The sequence below is a fragment of the Mustela nigripes genome, chromosome 17 (genome assembly GCF_022355385.1).
Source record: "Mustela nigripes isolate SB6536 chromosome 17, MUSNIG.SB6536, whole genome shotgun sequence".
Taxonomy (NCBI): domain Eukaryota; kingdom Metazoa; phylum Chordata; class Mammalia; order Carnivora; family Mustelidae; genus Mustela; species Mustela nigripes.
In genome coordinates, this window is record NC_081573.1 from 53622808 (window position 1) to 53642543 (window position 19736).

Genomic DNA, 19736 nt, shown 5'->3' on the forward strand with positions numbered 1-19736 from the left:
ATAGAAGAGAAAATATGGAGAACGAGAGTGACCCCTAAAATGATTTACATCTGTAAACGAGGGCCAATGGGTGATGGCCTTGAAGAATATACACGGGTCGAAAGTGTTTTAAGAAGCAGTAGAAAACTCAAGAAGTCCTCTAGCACTAGAACATCTATCAGGTAAAACAGGTATTAGATCTGGATGGTTGTATAGCTCAGTTCCATCTGGATTTAAAGAACATGATTCTAACGTCAACCCCCTGAGGTCAACAGAAAAATGGAAATACTGCATCAGTGTCTTGAAGCTACAGAAGTCTCTGTCAACACTGAAGGTAGTGCGCCTCTCCCTATTTTTTCCCTCAAGAGTCGCAGATAATTCTTTCAAGAAACAGCAAGTCATTTCCAGCTCTTTTCTAGAACAATGTATCACAACTGAGTAGTTTATAATATATAATGCAAGGTTGGGTCAACACTTCTAGTGGCAACACATTAATCACTAAATGCCACAGAGGTAACCAGTCAAAGTAATTTTATCTCTTCACAATTTATACTGATTATCTCCATCCACAAATAAGTCTATATATTTAAAGACTCCCCTTGTAAGGGGACTGATCTTTATTGGTCTTGTATTTATTGTCTAACCCCTTTATTCTAGAAAGAACACTTGGAAATGTAGGGTGAGAGGCAGGGACAGAAAGAAAACCTCATTTTTTTTTTTTTTAAGAATTTTATTTATTTATCTGACAGAGAGAGAGATCACAAGTAGGCAGAGAGGCAGGCAGAGAGAGAGGAAGGGAAGCAGTCTCCCCGCTGAGCAGAGAGCCTGATGCGGGACTCGATCCCAGGACCCTGAGATCATGACCTGAGCCGAAGGCAGTGGCTTAACCCACTGAGCCACCCAGGCACCCCAGGAAATCTCATTCTTGATACTGATAAAAAACTGTAACAACACATTAGTGTTGTTAATGAGGAAAGTGTACAGCTTATGGGGCCCCTGGCTGGCTCAGTTGGGAGAGCAAACAACTCTCGATCTCAGGGTTGTGAGTTCAGGCCCGATGCTGGGTGTAGAGATTACTTAAAATCATTTTAAAAGAGGAATATAACTTATAAACGCCACCTGAACAAATAGAAATATATTCCAACCCTTCCAAAAATTATTTGATGGGAATCAGAGGTATCACTATACAATAACTTTTAAAGTGTACATACACACACAGACACACAGAAACAAATGCACATTTGCATTGGAAGAGACCGCTCTTCCTTACAGAAGACCTCCAGTTAATAAATGTACAAGGGAATGAGAGAAACAGGAAATCCCCTTTGCAACACCACAGTAATTGCTACCGGTAAGATCTAAGGGATGCCATAAAATTAGTGGCAGTTTGAGGAGACACAGGACATCTGCATAGTCTCAAAGCATCTTCCTTCAAGATATTTACTGACTGGAAAGAGAATGAACCAAGTGATCAAGGTCACCACGTCCACATCACCTACCTCCTGAGAAGGCTACATCACTTCTTTGACATTTCCGCCCGAGCTGCACCACGCCAGACAAAGAAATCACGGGAAGACCTCCAAACCCAGATAGTAGGACACGGTACAGAATTACTGGCTAACTTCTTCCAAAGTGTCAAGTTCCTAAAAGATGACAGGATGGGGGGGTTGGTCACAGACTGGAAGCCTCTAAGGAGATACAGCAAGACAGGCAATGTGGGATCTTGGAGCCTGGGGAAAAGCCGGTGAAAACCAGTGTGTAGTGAACTTCTTAGTTTGGCTCATTGCCCTGTGGGTGTTTGGGGCCTTAGCCCTGGAGAGTGGGGGTGATGAAAGATATGGGGGAACTCTGTACTTGCAGTACGACTTCATTTTATCTTATGAAAAATTAAAGCATCAGTGGGGGATTAAAACAAAACAAAAAAACCCACAAAACACCAAAAGCTACAGAACTCCATGAAGATCTTGTCACAGGCCAGATACGGTTTATTAACGAAGATATTCTCCAACACTTCAAGGACCCTAAGTTTTAAAAATACGTAGATCCACCTAAAAGAAAGGATTACAGATGGTGCACGGGTTCATGGTGGGAATAATAAAATCACAATAAACAAACTCCCGCCTCCCCAGATGGACAGATCACCATAGAGGAGCATAAGAGAACCGGCGAAAACAGACCTTTCCCTCCAAAGATCATTCCTAAAAACTGAAAAACCAAGACTTTGCATTTTAAGTTTTGTTTTGTTTTGTCAATAATCAAAAGAAATTCCCAATTTTGGGTGGCTCAGTTGGTTAAGCGACTGCCTTCAGCTGAGGTCATGATCCTGGAGTCCTGGGGATCGAGTCCCGCATCGGGCTCCCAGCCCCACGGGGAGTCTGCCTCTCCCTCTGACCTCCTTGCTCAAGCTCTCTCTCAAATAAATAAGTAAAATATTAAAAAAAAAAAAAAGAAATTCCCAATTTTGATGAGCAGGGATCATGAGGGGGGGGGCGGGGGAACAGGGAGGGGCTGGGTCTTTTTGGGGGGGGGGGGGGGGGTTGGCTAATAATCCTTAGAGTGCTTCTTCACTTTCAACTTTGTGCTTATATAATTAATAAACGAAATTAAAATGTTAAAAACCAAAGTAGGAGTAGCTGATGTATTACTGGGGAGCACAGGACGTATCCCAGGACATTGGGTGTGAAGGTGACAAGAGACATGATGGTTCAGTAGCTGGAGGGGGCTGGGGCTGAAGGAGAGCTTTGTGAGATGGATTTGCTGCTGCCGGGAGTCATTCATTAGAGAAGGGAAGGCTGGTGCAGGGCAGAGGGGACCCTGGGGCCAGCAGGAAAGAATGGACATGGCACACAGACCCGAGATGGGCAGCTCTTCCACGTACTTCCTCCTCTGTTCCACGTAAAACAAGAAGTAAGGCCATTAGCTGAAACCAGGGAGGTCTGAGCAAGACGTGTGAAACAGTCCTCTTAGAGCAGCAAGGAGAATTTCTGAGCTCAATACAGTAGGGTGGTAGTTTGCCGCACTTCCATGACCCAGGCGTTAGTATTTTATTTAGGACTTTTGTACGGACAGTCTGTAGTTTTCCATCCGGTTTTGTTTGACTGACTTCCTAACAATTACTTGGAGGCCGTCTTTCTCAGAACTGTGCACATCTTGAATGGAACTGGAATAAGTGCTAACTACACCTAACAGATGTTAAAAACCTCATTTGTCAGACTTTCTGGACCAGTTATAAGAGCCTTCTCATTTTCTTCTAGGATAAAAGGAGTCTCTTCCGAGTTTTTTTTTTTTTTTTCTTTTCCCTTATGGGATAATTTTCTGTAATAGGAAATATATATGTCTCTAGAATAAAAATTGGAGATATAAGAGCCTTACAACAAGTACAAATACATATTCTTTTCATGATCATCTTGGTTTTTATTTCACAAATTCCTACCATTTCTAGGATTACCTTTACTGACTCAGTCTGCTTCTTTTAGACCTGTTCTTTTCACAGCTCCTTGTGTTTGAGTATTTAATTCATTTATTTCCTATCCTTTTTGGATGCTAATGCAGTGGGGGCTGAAGGCCATAGCAATTAGATGATTCAGGGCTAGGTGAAGCTTCCTCTCCTGTAACATGCTTCAGAAAACAGGAAATGGCATATGCCTAGGACTCAGGCCAGCCATCAGCTGCCTGTGGGAGGCATTGGGGATAAAAGTGGACACAGTCCTGTAGCCAGGATACCTACTATTCCTGGGGACCTAGAGCTCTGAACAATCAGCTTAGCCCTTTGTTGGCCCTGCCCTGGGAGTCCCCCACTTAGAACATTCAGGAAGAGATGGGGGCCCCTGGCTGGCTCAAGTCTTGATCTCAGAGTCCTGAGTTTGAGCCCCACTTTGGGTATAGAGATTACTTAAATAATTAAAAAAAAAAAAAAAAACCAACAACAAAACTGCAGGAAACCAGATACCAATGTACAGATTCGGGGAGGAAAGAAACCCCATTCAGGATGACCTTGCACATTAAAATTTTAAGATCCTCAAGGAAAACAGAGCTAACACATATAAAAGCAAGAGGATTCCCCCAGTGAATCTAAAAACGAAGTAATTTAAAAAGGAAAAGAATCCGCTGAGTATCTGCATTTCAAAAAGAACCAGCTTTTCTTTCTTTCTTTCTTTCTTTTTTTTTTTTTTTACTGTTATGGAGGAATGAGAGAGCCAGTTAGAAATCCTAGGAATACAGTTTGGAAAATCTTCATTTTTTTTTTAAAGCTTAGTAAGTGGGAAATTCATTTACAGAATGGATACGGTTAAGGATATGGATATGGTTATGGATATGGTTAAGGAAAGAATCTGTAAATGTGAAGATTATGTTCGGGAATTTGCTTTCAAATTTTGTTATGCACGTGTACGCGTGCACATAAGACACATCCCAGTGAAGGTGCAGAATACCAGAGCAAAGAGAAAATTATAAAAACGAAAAAGCAGGTTACCTATAAAGGATTCTGTGAAGGACTGGCAGACCACAAGCCCTCCCCTCTACAGACTAAGGGCTGTCCTCACAACACTTAAGACAGAAAGCTGTACGTCTAGACATTCTGGATCCTAATAATCAACTGTTCAACAGGGAGGGCAAAATGCAGGTAGTTTTCAGACCTACAGGGATAGGTAATTTAGTACTAATAAACCTTTGCTATAAAAGAGCTACCGAAGTCCTTCTGTAGGCAAGAAAGACTACAATGCAAGAAGCAATGGTGACCACTGAAATTAGAAAACAAGTAACTGTAGGAGGTGCCGGGGGGGCTCCGTCTGGTTAAGCGTTTGCCTTCGGCTCAGGTCATGATCCCAGGGTCCTGGGATCGAGCCCTGTGTCGGGCCCCCTGCTCGGCGGGGGGTCTGCTTCTCCTCCTTCTGCCCCCTTCACCTCGCTCATGTGCACACCCGCGCTCTCCCTCTCAAATAAAATCTTCATTAAAACAAAGAAAAATAACTGGAGGCTTGGAAAAAGCTAAATTTTATGTGAAAACTCAGACTCACAAGAAAACCAGGACATGACAATCCCAAAGTTCTAAGAGGGAGTGAAGGAGCCTCGATCAGGAAGGGTGCGCAGGGCAGACAACCTTCGGTTTCCCCCTCTGGCATCTCCACAGATGTTTACAGTTATTCATTAAACCGTGTCGATGTTGCTACATCCCTCTTTCAATGTTTGTTACGGAATACTGAGTGCTGGCTTTTATAACACGCTGTAAATGCTTTGGGGTTCAGAAAAATGAGATCAAGGTCTGGAAGTGCAGGTGTGTTCATAGAGAACATGGATTTTGAACTTAACCTGAACAGAAGTCATTATGAATGAAACCAACAGAAGTGGTTTTATTCTAGGTAGCGAGAAGGTTAAGAGAGATCATTTGTAGTACAGGACTAAGACTTAAAAAAAAAAAATAAGAGCAGAAACTGCATTTAAGATTTCATTTGAGAGAGAGAGAGCACAAGTGGGAGGGGCAGAAGGAAAGGGAGAGAGAATCTTTAACAGACTCTGTGCTGAGCACGGGGTCTGACACGGGGCTCAAAATCAGCGCCCTGAGATCACGACCTGAGCTGAAACTGAGCTGGATGCTTAACAGACTGAGCCACCCAGGAGTCCCTCTGCTTTATTCCTAGGAGGAAGGAAAGCTGGTTTCCTTGAGAAAAGACATAAACTTCAGTATAGTCACAAGGACAAGGACTGTGCATCTTCCTCCTCTCCCTCTGCACCTCTGCACGGGGCCAGAGTAACCTTTGCCGTGCCCTCCCCCTCTCCCAAGTCACACTTGTGTTGTCCTGGGGGATGTCCACAATATTTTGTTAGGTTGTTAAGGTGGGAAAAAAAAATTGCAGGGCAAGGTATGATCAGAGTCTGCTTTCTTGTAAAAATAAATGAAAGAGAAACCCATTCACGAATACTGATGGCACATTTGTATAGCGCTGGCATCTCACTTGAACTACTCTATCAGTAAGAGTGACCGACAGACTGACCTCCGCAGCAGCAGTCTTTTCCATCCGAGTCAGCAGAGGGCAGACTAGGAGGATCCTGAGCTCATCTCCTCCCACGGACATACTGAGACAACATCTACAGATAATGCACACACTCTGAAAATGACCCCGAAGTCCAGCACAGCCAACTGTCCTCCGCTAAAGACCTAAGAAAAAGCCACAGCAAGAAGGGTCAGAGGGGCGAGACAAGGTTGGGCTTTTGCCCCCCCCCCCCCCCCCGCCAGGGCAAGGACCCCCAAGCGGGAGGAACATCACAGTGCAGAGATGCTCCCTGAAGAGCAAGGGAACCCAGTCCCACATCAGGACCGCCTAGCCCTGGGGACCTGCCCTAGGAAGATGAGCCCCCAGTCTGGCTTTGAAAATCAAAGTGCAGCTGAACTCCATGAGAGCCAGTGGGCCAGAGGAAACCAAGACTCCACGCTCATAGGGCCGTGGGGCTCTATCACTCCGTCCAAGACCCAGCACAGAGGCAGCAGTCGTAAAGCATCCAGGTGACACGTGAAGGAGTTACCAATTTCGGGCCATGTGCTGGAGGGTCAGGGGGCCGTGGGAGTTTTCTCTAGGAATGGAAGTGCAGGCAGCTGCCACGTGCCTTGCCCTCCTTCTGCCGAGCGGGGCAGGATGCTGGGGGCGGCCGGTTCCGACACTCTCCATCTACTTTGCTAGTGCCATTCACCCCACTAGCATTCTCCTGCAGACCACCACCCCACCCCCTCACAGCAGGTCAAGACCAGAGCCCCTCCACAGTGACTCCTGCAGAGAGAGAGGTAGACCCAATCACCATAGAGGGGCATACACAACCCACATGAGAGACCCGCCTGGAATTCCTGGTTCTTGTGACCAGGGGCCGTTGCACTACTGGGCTCCACAGGACATCGACATAAAGCCACTGCTTTGAAGACCAGGAGTTGCTAATCCACAGACAAACAAAACGAGACAGAGGACTATGTTACAAATGAAAGAACAGGATAAAACCTTAGAAAAAGAACTAAATGAGATGAAGATTCATAATCTACCTAGTTAAGAGTTTAAAGTAATGGTTATAAAGATGCTCACCAGACTTGGGTGAACTCAGAATTTTAACAGAGACAGAAAAATATAAAGAAGAACCAGTCAGCATTGAGTGCAGTAACTTAAAAGGACACTAGAGGGACTCAAAAGCAGGGTGAAGGCTGTAGGGCAGATCAGTGATCTGGAAGACGAAGCAGTGGAAAGTATCCGGGTGGGATAGTGGGACAGTGGGCAGTGTCCAAGCTAAACAGCAAAAAGAATAAAAAAATAATGACAGGTGAAGGGACCTTTGGGAAACATCAAGTATTCTATACTTTCACATTATAGGGGTCCCAGAAAGAAGAGAAAGGGGCTGAAAACTTTGCTGAGGAAGAGAAGGAAACGCATCCACATCCAGGAAACAGAGTCCCAAATAAGATGAACCCAATTCACATCAAGACACATAATAATTAAAATGTCAAAGAGTAAAGATAAAAATAAAATCTTAAAATCAAGAGAAAAGCAAATAGTTACATACAAGGGAACCCCCCCAAAGGGCTATCAGCTGATTGTTTTCAGCAGAAATTTTGCAGACCAAAAGGGAGTGGTAGGATATATTCAGAGTGCTGATAGCAAAAACCAAAACAGAACACAACAAAAACCTTACAACCAATAATACTCCACCTGGCAAGATATTTAGAATTGAAGGAGAGTTTCCCAGACTAAAGTTAAAGGAGTTTATCACTGCTAAGCCAGTCTCACAAGAAACATTAAAGGGACTTAATTCAGTCAAAAAGAAAGGCCCATAACTAGTAGTAAATTATGCAAGGAAAAAATTTCTCTGGTAAAAGCAAACATAAAGGTAGGAGATCAATCACTTATGAAGCTCATACAAAGGTTAAAAGACAAAAGTAGTAAAATCAGTTACGTGGACGGAAATTAGTTAAGGGACACAAAAGAAGAAGATGTAAAATGTGATGCCTTATACAGAAAATGTGAAGCAAGAGAGTAAAAATGTAGTATTTTGAGGCTGTTCAAACTTTGGTTCGCACTAAAGAGATCATCAGCTTAGTACAGGCTGCTGTATACACAGGATATCATATGTGACCCTTGCGGTAGTCAAGAACCTATAGAACCAAGAACCTATAATAGATACACAAAAACCAGAGACGAATCCAAGCGTAACACTAAAGAAAGTCATCAAATCCTGAAAGACTAAGAGAAGAAAGGAACACGAACTACAAAAACATTTAGGAAACAATGAACAAAATGTCCATAAGTATAGGCCTATCAGTAATTATGTTAAATGTCAACGGACTAAATGTTCTATCTCTGATGTTGCCTCCAAGAAACTCACTTTGGACCTATAAACGCTGAAAGTGGGGGGATGGAAAATATTCCATGCAAATGGAAGTGAAATAAAAAGTTGCAGCAGCAATACTTATATCTTAAAAAGAAAAGATTTAAAAAAAAAATGTGTTACAAGAGGCGAAGATGTTATATAACGATAAAGGGCTCAATCCAGTCAGAGGATACAGCTGTGGTAAAATCTATGAACCCAATGTAGGGGCACCTGAATACATAAAGGGAGAAATGGACAATAAAATAATAGGAGGGGACTTAAACATGTCACTTAAGTCAATGGAGACATTATCCAGACATAAAATCAGAAAGGAAACCGTGGTTTTGAGTGACACATTAGACCAGATATATACAGAACATTCCATCCCAAACCAGCAGAATATACATTCTTTTCAGGAGCACATGGAACAACTTCCAGGACAGGTCACACTCTAGGCCACAAATCAAGTGTCATTAAATTTAAGAAGACTGAAATCATATTCAACATCTTTTTCAACCACAATGGTCTAAAACTAGAAATCAATTATTTTAAAAACTGGAGAAAAACAAGGAAACTAACATGATACTAAATAACAGTGGGTCAAGGAAGAAATCAGAAAACACGTGAGACAAATGAAAATGGAAATGCAACATTTTGAAATGTTTGGGATGCAGGAAAAGCAGTTTTCAGAGCAAAGTTTATGGAAATACAGACCTACCTCAAGAAACAACAACAAAAAAAACCCTCAAACAATCTCTACTTCTACTTAAAGGAACTAGAGGAAGAACAAAAAACAAAGCGCAAAGTTCATAGAAACAAGGAAGTAATAAAATCAGAATGGAATTAAATGAAACAGTGCCTACAAAAAGAAGTCAGTGGAACTAAAGGCTGTTTTTTTTTTTTTTGAAAAGATAAAATTGATAAACCTTTAGTCAGACTCATCGGACCTGAAATCAAAGGGGACTTCAAACAGATGCAGGAAAAGTTACAACTGATACCACAGAAATATAAAGGATTATAAAAGACTACTACAAAAATTATACACCAGCAAGCTGGGCAACCTAGAAGAAATGGATTAATTCCTAGAAACATACAATCTTCCAAGACTGAATAAGAAAAAAATAGACTAGTAAGGAAATCAAATCAATGATCAAAAAACTCACAACAAACAAAAGCTCAGGACCAGATGGCTTCACAGGTAAATTCTACCAAGTATTTATTTTTATTTTTATTTTTTTGAAGATTTTATTTATTTGAGAGAGAGAAAATTAGACGTGGCACTTGATTTCAGGACCCTGGGATCATGACCTGAGCCAAAGGCAGATGCTTCACTAACTGAGCTGCCCAGACGTCCTTTTACCAAACACTTTTATAAAGAAGAGTTAGAAACCTATCTTTCTCAAACTATTCCAAAAATAGAAGAGGAAATAATGATTCAAAATTTATTCTATGAGGCTAGCATTATACTGATACCAAAACCAGACACACACACCCACAAAGAAAATTATACACCAGTATCCCTGATAAACATAGATGGAAAAATCCTCAGCAACATAGTAGCAAAGTGAATTCAACAACACAAGCACCATTCACCACCATCAAGGGGGACTTATTTCAGGAGAGCAAGAATGTTCATTTTTCACAAATCAAAGTATATACCACACTAATAAGACAAAGGATAAACACCATCTCAATAGATGCAGGAAAAACATTTGTCAAAATTCAACATCTGTTTATCATAAAAACTCTCAAAGTGGGTATAGAGGGAACATAACTCAAAGTAATAAAGGCTGCATTTGACAAACCAAGAGCTAACATCATATTCAACAGTGAAAAACTAAAAGCTTTTCTTCTTTTTTTTTATTTTAAAAAAAGATTTTATTTATTTATTTATTTATTTATTTATTTATTTATTTGAGAGAGAGAGAGAGAGATCACAAGTAGGCAGAGAGGCAGGCAGAGAGGGGGAAGCAGGCTCCCCATTGAGCAGAGAGAGTCCAATGCAGGGCTTGATCCCAGGACCCTGAGATCATGACCTGAGCCAAAGGCAGAGGCTTTAACCCACTGGGCCATCCAGGCATCCCTAAAAGCTTTTCTTCTAAGATCAAGAACAAGGCAAGAGTGTTCACCCTTATTCAACATACTATTGGAAGTCCTAGCCACAGCTGTGAGACAAGACAAAAGAAAGAAACCAGAATGGTAAGGAAGAAGTAAAACTTTGCAGATGACACAATACTATATATAGAAAAATCCTAAGAACTTCACACACATACACAAAGCCATTATAACTAACAAATGAATTAAGTTGCTGGATACAAAGTTAACATACAGGGACGCCTGGGTGGCTCAGTTGGTTAAGCAGCTGCCTTCGGCTCAGGTCACGATCCCAGCGTCCTGGGATCGAGTCCCACATTGGGCTCCTTGCTCCGCAAGGAGCCTGCTTCTCCCTCTGACTCTGCCTGCCACTCTGTCTGCCTGTGCTCGCTCTTGCTCTCTCTCTCTCTCTGACAAATAAATAAATAAAATCTTAAAAAAAAAAAAAAAACAAAGTTAACATACAGAAGTTTGTCCTGTTTCTGTACACTTATAATGAGTCCACAATTGCATCATAAAGAATCAAGTACCTAGAAATAAATTTCACCAAGGAGGTGAAATACCTGTACTCTGAAAACTGTAAGATACTGATGCAAGAAACTGAAGATGACATAATTAGAAGTTATACCATGCTCATGGATTGGCAGGATATCGTTAAAATATCCGTATTACCCAAGGCAATCTACAGATTCCCTGAAATCCTTATCAACATACCAGCAGCATTTTTCACAAAAGTTGAATAATCCTCAAACTTGCATGAAATCACAGAAGAACAGCCAAAGCAGTGTTGGGAGAGAACAAGGCTGGAGGTACCACAATTCCAAATTTATGGATACACTACAGACTACGGTAATCAAAACAGCGCGGTACTGGCACAAAAACACATAGATCAATGGAACAGAATGGAGAGTGCAGAAATAACCCCCCACTTATACGGTCAATGAGTCTATGAGAAAGGAGGCAGTGATATACAATGGGGAAAAGGCAGTCTTTTCAATAAATGCTGTTCGGAAAACGGGATGGCTACCTGGAAAAGAATGAAACTGAACTACTTCCTTACACCATACACACACACACACCTCAAAATGAATTAAAGACCTAAATGTAAGACCTGAAACCACAGAACTTCGAGAAGAAAATACAGGTGGTAAACTCTTTGGACACGGGCCTTAACAATGCTTCTCTGGATCCGTCTCCTCAGGCAAGAAAAACAAAAGCAAAAATAAACAAGTGGGCATACTGCATCATACTAAAACGCTTTTCTCACAGCAAAGGAAATCATCAACAACATGAAAAGGCAACCTACTGAATTCATACAACCCAATACCAAAAACAAACAAACCAATCTGATTAAAAAATGGGCAGAGGACCAAACAGACATTTTTCCAAAGAAGACATACAGATGGCCAACAGACACATGAGAAGATGCCCAAATCACTCATCAGGGAAATAAAAGTCAAAACCATAATGAGATATTCCACCTTACACCTGTCAGAATGACCAGTATGGAAAAGTAGAAATAGCACATGTTGGCAAGGGTGTGGAGAAAAAAGAAACCTCCTTCACTGTTGGGAGGAATGTCAATTTGTGAAGCCACTATGGAAAGAGGATGGAGATTTCTAGAAATTTCTTAAACTAGAAATACCATACAATCCAGTAATTCTACTTCTGTGTATTTACCAAAAGAAAATGAAAACACTAATTCAAAAAGATACACACACCCCTGTGTTTACTGTAGCACTGTATACAACAGCCAAGACAGGGAAGCAACCTTAGAGTCCAGTGATAGATGAATGGAAAAAGAAAATGTGATGCACATACAATGGAATATTACTCAGCCTTTAAAAAGAATAAAATCTTGCCATTTGCAGCAACCTGGATGGACCTAGAGGGTATTATGTTACATGACATCAGTTAGAGAAGGACAAATACTACCGGATTTCACTTAGATGTAGAATCTGAAAACCAAAACAGATTAACCAAACAGAAATAGACTCAGATACAGAAAACTAGTGGTTGCCAAAGAGGTTGAGGGGTGGTGGGAAGATTTGCAAAACAGCGGAAGGGGGTTAAGACGTACACACCTTCAGTGATAAATCATGGGAATGAAAAGTACAGCAGAGGGAGTGCAGTCAATATTGAAATAACTTTGTATGGTGACCGATGGTAACTACACTTACTATGGTAAGCATTTCATGATATCTGCAATTGCCAAATCCCTAGTTGTACAACTGAAACTAATAGTGTAGGTCAGCTATCCTTCAAGTAAAAATTTAAAATTAAAAAAAAAAATCAATGGAGTAAAACATCCTCTTTCTCCCATGCTGAAATCCCAATTCTTTTTTTTCTTACCATATTGGAGGGAATATTTTGCGTAAGACAACTGCAGAGTTTATGGACTGGTCTTGCTTCAGTCTTGGCTGGATCCAGGTGCTCCCCCAGTGGCTCTGTTTCCCTCTCTTTTAACTTCATTCCCAACTTTCTCTACGTGATAGCAAAGGGACCACTAGCAACTAGAAACATTTACTGCTCTTTCAGCTGAACCCCAAGAAAAGAAACTTTTTAAATTTGTTTTCCCTAAAAAGAGCACCAACCAAACTCTCATGGAATTGGCTTGGCTTGGGTCACATGCTCACAGGTGGTGGGGAGGTGGGGGTAACACATCATTACTGGCTAGAACTGAGTTGCGTGTCACCTCTGGGGGGCGTAACCTACCCTAGCTTGGTTTGGAGGGGATGGAGTAACCCTTTGAGACATAATTCAAATACAATGTAATTCACCCACTTAAGATGTACTGTTACGTGGTTTTTGGCACATTCAGAGCTGTGCAACCATCACCATGATCCACTTTAGAACATGTTCGTCACCCAAAAAAGAAAGTCTTGCTCATTAGCTCTGTCCACCCCCAGCCCAGGCAGCCACTACTTCTGTGTCTGCATGAATTCACCTGTCGTGGACATTTCATAGAGAAGGAATCAACGTGTGTGGTCTTTTGGAACTGACTTCTTTAACTTAAATGATGTTTCCAAGGTTCATCTGTGTTGTAGTGGGCGAACTGGCCTCTTAAGGTCCTGCTGGCTCCTGCTTCCCGCTGCTCCCCGCCCTTCCCTGTTGTGTTCTACTCTAAGCACATAGCTTCTTAGACCCTTTATGTTTGGGTGAGGAGCAGAAGGGGACGGAGAATAAAACTGCAGACCTAGTGGACAATGTGGTTCTCTCAGTGTCTCCCATAACTGGGGACCAGGGCTTTTTAAACTGCTTGCTTCCAATGGAATAAATAATTGTGAGTTTCATCTTTGGTTAAAATGCGCCCAGCCTTTTGGGGGATAATGCCAGTTGCAAAGCTTCTGCCCCCTGCTCCGCTCCCTCCTGCTGTGAAGATGCGGAGCCCTGCACGGTCCCTATGTGGCTGTTGTCCCCCCTCCAGGAGAGCGAAGAGGAGCTCTACTCCTCCTGCCGCCAGCTGCGAAGGCGGCAGGAAGAGCTAAACAATCAGCTCTTTCTGTACGACACGCACCAGAACTTGCGCAATGCCAACCGTGACGCCCTCGTTAAGGAGTTCAATGTCAACGAGAACCAGCTCCAGCTGTACCAGGAGAAGTGCAACCGGAGGTAGGCTGGTCCCTGCCCCACCCGCAGATGCCCAGGTCTAGCTCCCGCAAGCAGAGGTGTTGGACGCTGGGGGCCAGGCTTTGGGGAAGTCCCCATGTCTAGAAACCCCTTGACTGATCCCTCGATGCTGGTCTCTTTGCTCTATAAATAAACCTCCAGCTTATTTATTTCTCAAGTATCTGCACCTTCCCTAAGCCAAACTGTCCCCACTAGGAGGACACTTCGATACAAGAGTGAAAATAAACCATGACCTCTACCTTCTCAAGAGTCTTGTCCGGTTCCCACCATCCAGTGGTTCTGGATTGGGGCAGAACCCACTCCCTGGCCCCCAAGGGATGCTTCTGGTTGTGCTACGGAAGGAATGGGGTCGGGGCAGGGGGTGGGGGCAGCCAGGTCCACCCAGGGCCCTGCAGTGTGCCAGACAGCCCAGCTCAACAGAACTAGTCTGACCTGTGAGAGCAGACTCCAGGGGGGAACAGTGTAGACCCCTTCCCTTCGTGCTCATTTTGTCCACACTGTAGCCTGCAGAGTAGCAGGGAGCCCCGTGCAATGGCCCAGTGAGCGCACGGAGATTCGGAGACGTTCCCTGGCTTGGGGGGGGGGGGGCCCACCTCTGCGATCGTCAGCCCTCTACTAGCCAGCCCCGGGTCCCAGTGGCCCCAGTTTATACTGTTCGGCCCACGGCCGGTGTCTGAGCCGAATGCACGACGGTGAAATGTGTCTGCTTGCAGGTTGCGAGAGAAGAGAGTCAGCAACAGCAGGTTTTACTCCTAGGAGCCGGGGTCCACGAGCAAGGGTGTCACGCGTGCGTGTGCACACGTGGAGGAGAACGTCCTCTCTTCCAGTCCTGGGAACACGCTCATCTCTGAGGTCATCCTCCCCTCAAGCCTGGTGCCAAGAGGACATTTCTCAAAGTCCCACTGGCAGGAGTTGGGCTTATTTCCCGTCAGTTTTTCATCGTGGACAGTCTAACTTACATTTTCTATAGAGGACCGTAGAAACGTGCCCCTCGTTTTTGGCCTCTCCTGTTCCAAACCTCCTTGAATAAAAGCAGTGAAAGTCTCGCTCCGTTACCCTCCCGTGCACGCCGCGCCCTGGGAGCAGCAGCCCTTTCCCGCTAAAGACCCGGGGAGCTGACTTCCACGGGGAGGAGCCTGATCTCTAAGGACCGGACTCAGTAGCTTCTGAAAAGGATTTTAACTAAAAGGCAAAGGATTCCACAGTTAAGGCCATTGGCCTCCCCAGGGCCCAAGGGGAGCCTGCCCTGGCTGCTGTCCCTGCGGGCTGCCCGGCCGGGGTCAGCGGGCCCTGCCTGCGAGGTGGGCGGGGCATGCGGCGGCTCGGGAGGAAACCTGCCAGTCCACGGCGGGCACTCGCTCTGACTGCCGTTGCCGGTGGGGGGGGCTTTTATTTACAAAGTCCATCCAAAGGGCCAGAGAGCCACCCAAAGTCCCCGCCAGCCTCTTACCCCTGGCTCTGCCCACTCAGGAGCTGGGTGTGTGGAGAGGCCCGTGGAGAGGCCCTGCGTGGGCGGCTCTCTGCAGACGAGAGGTCATAGGCTGATTTAAAAAGGTCATCACCGTTCAGCTCCCCCCGGGTCACCCCATTTTCCGGAGCAGCGAGCTAAGCCTTAAGCCTCAGCAAACTAAAAAAAAAAAAAAAAAAAAAAGAAAAAATCCCATCGACAGCCATGCCCGAAGGGGCAGACCCACCTAGGACAAGAGGACATTCCTCTACAGCTGGACACTGACACAGCTGTGTGACCTGTGCAGCGTGAGGAGAGCGTGGGCTGGAGGGCAGGACTCCGCAGAGGCCCGACTTGGTCAGAGGGAACGGAGAACGGACTTGGGAGGGGGGTGGCAACCATGACTGCGTCAGGATGACGAACGAGCAGGAAGCCCCCGTGGATTGACTGCTTGGAACTGGACCCTAGAAACCCCTTTCACCCTCCCCTGGTTCCCCGGGACTTAGCAGGTCTGCATTATTGCTGGGAAGTCCATTAGAACCAGCCAGGCTGTGTGTGATCAAGAGGCCTTAGGCCCGCATTCCACAGTTTTTAAACACCTCCGTACACAAAACACTGTGCCCAAGGTTAGGGGCACCATGTAAAGAAAAAAATTTTAGGCGGGGGTGGGGGGGACCAGTTACTGCCTCTTGGAACTTATCCACGTGCTCCTGAAAGAAGTGGGTTTGACCCTCCCTGAAGCCAGGAGTACAGGTGACTGCAGTCTGACTAGGTGAGCTGTTTCCTTGCGACATTACTTAATCTTCGGACCGGAGTTGCTGTTTTATTTGGCAGTCAGCAACTGAGCGAATGTTCCTGATGGTGGCAAATGTTTAAAGCACCCTTGAATAGCGGTGAGAAGCAAAGACACCGAGCCGAGTGCTGACTCCGTCGCAGTGCCCCATTCCCCGCTGGCTGGGTGGGCCACTGGAGCCTAACTATTGCACACCCAGCCCTACCGCCAGACTTCTTTTTGCCTCCATCATTACCTCTACATGTAGAGCTCAGGTGCTGCTCTCATTCCTCCCGTTTTCAGCTCAAGGGTGAGTAAAAGACCTCAACCTTTCCCCTTCACTCCACTTTGAAGTCCCAGAGCTAAAGCCTAGATCCCCTTCCTGCTTAAAATGGATTTTCTGCTGGTGTAGCAAAGAAATTAAGATGGGGTGGCACTGAGGACAAAAACTAAGCATTTTTTTCAACTGCTACTGTGTAAAAGCCACACCTAGCCACACCTATGCAGAGAAAAAGCAGGCACTGGGGGCTGTGGGGGTTAAACCATAAATGTGGCTGGGAAGAACTCTTCCTGTCACTTTCTCCTTCTAGGTGCTACAGACACTTAAATCCACCATTAGGGAGTATTTGCTTTGGCTCCTTCATTCTCTCCTTAACAGGGGAACACAGGACTCGAACCGAGCAGGTGGTTACTAGCATTCTCTCAGGAAGGAGGGAAAAGGAAGGACACAGGTGATACCCTACTCTTCCCACAGTCTGCCCGGGTGCCCCATAACTAAGCATAAATATTCAGCTGAGATTGTGGCTTAACAATCATGGGATAAGTGCAATTCAGGCCAAGCAAAACAGGGACAGGAACATCTCGAGAGACGGCAGCAGCATAGCAGATCCGAACCATGACTGGGCCCGTGTCACTCTGTCTTCATTAACCCTTTCTCTGTAGGTTTTTATCACATGGAAAAATAAAGGCCTGGGCCTGCTTACGTCGCTAGAGCTTGGGAAATTCGGGTTGTACAAAGTTAAACAGTTTCTCTGTTGTGAAACGTGGATATCCTAATGTGCACAGTTCAGAGAGGGGTAGACTATCCCATTTCCCAAAGTAGATCTCTGAATTCTCTCGCCAAGGGGTGTCTAGCTCATGGGACTGGTGTGCAGTGGAGTGTAAGTGAGGCGGGAAGAGCCAGCAAGTCTTGATCTCAGGGTCTTGAGTTGGAGGCTCTGTGTTGGGTGAAGAGATGACTGAAAAGGTAAAAAGGTGGCCAGGCAGCAGAATCTAATATTTGATATACTTTGGGACTTAGTTAAATAAAATCTGACCTTAAGCCACCAAGGCCAGTGGTCTTCAAATCGGGTCAGCCTTACCCCCCAACTGTCTACCACAGCTTTGTAAGGAATACAAAGGGCTCCAATATTTTGAGGGGATCAATTTTAAGATCCTTATCTTCCTACTTGACTCTTTCTTAAGACTCATAAGCCTCAGGAAACACCTTTTTCACCCCTTACAAAAGAAAATACTCTTTCCCCCAGAATCAGTCTGAAACTACAGGGCATGACCCGAGGTATAAAATTTAAAATACAAGTGCCTGAAATGTGAAAGCCTCTTACCGATCAGGTACAAATCCTTCTGCTGTTCCAGTGGCTCTCAATTCTTTTAATTTCAAGAAAGTTAAAGGAACACCTGAGATTTCTTGGTATTTTAGCATGTAATTCTGAAGGACTTGGAAGAATTCAGCTATCACGCTATCACAGAAATGCCTTCTGTTCCTGGCTCCCTGTCTCCTTGAACAAAGACCAGTCATACTTCCATACATAAAATTGCCAAGGGAGAAAAGAAAGGATACTGTGATCATGCTAACCAAAGACACGTTCATTGGCAGAGAGCTGAAATAACCCAGGGCAGAAGTTTTCTTCAGCACATTGAGTGATACATTGCCAATGAAATTTTGCTATGTTTGGTTATTACAATTTGTGCTGTATTAGTTTTACTGATCGAGTTCAGTCCAGAAGAAAGTTTCAAGCACCTACAGCCTTACGACTGATAGGCTGTCCTTAGAACTGTGTTACAGATCTGCAAAGAAACGATAAAAAGCCAAAAATCAACAGGCTAAAATTTTGAAGAGAAGTAGAATAAAAATACACATTCAAGGAGTAAAAGGGAAAAAGGTGGTATTTTCTACCATCAAAAATTGCCTTATTCATGGGCTCTGTTAGGAGGGCGATACTGTCTCAGCTATCGTACTGAGAACCTCTAGGCTAAACGTGAAGAGGAACGTAACTGTTTTATTTAAAGATGCAGTATCTATAACACACTGGCAACTTGGATCCTTTGCAATGATTTACGATGAAAATTTTAGACATCAATTTAGAAATGTTCAGGGGAATACTCAGATTTTCAAAATGCACTGAAGAGGTCTCTGAGCGTTAAATTTTAAGGTGGTTGATCTAAGGGGTGAGCTGCACTTGAAACCAAGAAGGGTGGCTAAAAGGGGCCCCAATCCTTTTAACAAATTTAAAATGGATAAAGTTAATTTTCAGGGCATCAGGCTCAGTCAGTTAAGTGTCCAACTCATGATCTCAGTTTAGGTCTTGAGCTCAGGGTTGTGAGTTCAAGCCCAACGCTGGGCACGAAGCGGACTTAAAAAACAACAAAAGAAAAAAGAAAAACAAAAAAGAAAGAAAGAGGGAAGAAGAAAGAAAGAAAGAAAAAGAAATTAACTTGCAACTTGGGTGACTCCTCACTTTTTTGGAGACAACCCTAAAAGGCCATACTCTAGTCAATGGAAAGTTAATAAATAAGTTAAGAAATATGCAGAATGACAAAATTGACATTTGAAAAACACTCGGTGATTTCTCTTAGGCTCTGTCCTCTCTGAAGTACCTTCTTCTTGAAGAACCAGGTTCCACCATGACCCTGTCTTTCAGAAATTCCCTCATTTCTTAACTTCTCAATAGGCCTTAAAAAGCTGTATTTGTAAACTTGTGTTTCATTGTTAAAGCTTAATTTATTTTTTGTATAAACTGTGTGATTGTGTTACCTAGAAAATCATGTGAACGAGTCACACAAACATTGGCTACTGTTCATGTGAAAATTAAATGGCTATATCCCATTTTTTAAAAATAAAGATCTGGTCTAAATCAATACAGCAATCTGCCTAGAATTGTGTGTGTGTGTGTGTGTGTGTGTGTGTGTGTGTGTGTGTGTAAATACAAATTACTTTTTTGCTCCCATATAAAACAATAAATACTGGGGCGCCTGGGTGGCTCAGTGGGTTAAGCCTCTGCCTTTGGCTGGGGTCATGGTCTTGGGTCATGGTTTCAGAGTCCCGGGATCGAACCCCCCGTCGGGCTCTCTGCTCAGCAGGGAGCCTGAGTCCCCTTCTCTCTCTGCCTGCCTCTCTGCCCCTCTCTCTCTGTGTCAAATAAATAAATCTTTAAAACAAACAAACAAACAAAAAGACAAAAACAAAAACTACTA

The 19736-nt window shown here is 43.9% G+C and overlaps 1 protein-coding gene across 1 annotated transcript in view; it reads left to right on the forward strand.

The window, feature by feature from the left end:
- The window catches only part of PLCG2 (phospholipase C gamma 2), a 146760-nt gene extending 127360 nt beyond the window's left edge, over positions 1-19400 (forward strand). Inside the window, exons 32-33 of the mRNA XM_059383063.1 lie at positions 13841-14025; positions 14757-19400. Of these exons, the coding sequence (XP_059239046.1) occupies positions 13841-14025; positions 14757-14799 (228 nt within the window). The 3' untranslated portion in view covers positions 14800-19400. The remainder of the gene's footprint in view (positions 1-13840; positions 14026-14756) is intronic.
- The last annotated feature ends 336 nt before the right edge of the window (positions 19401-19736 follow it).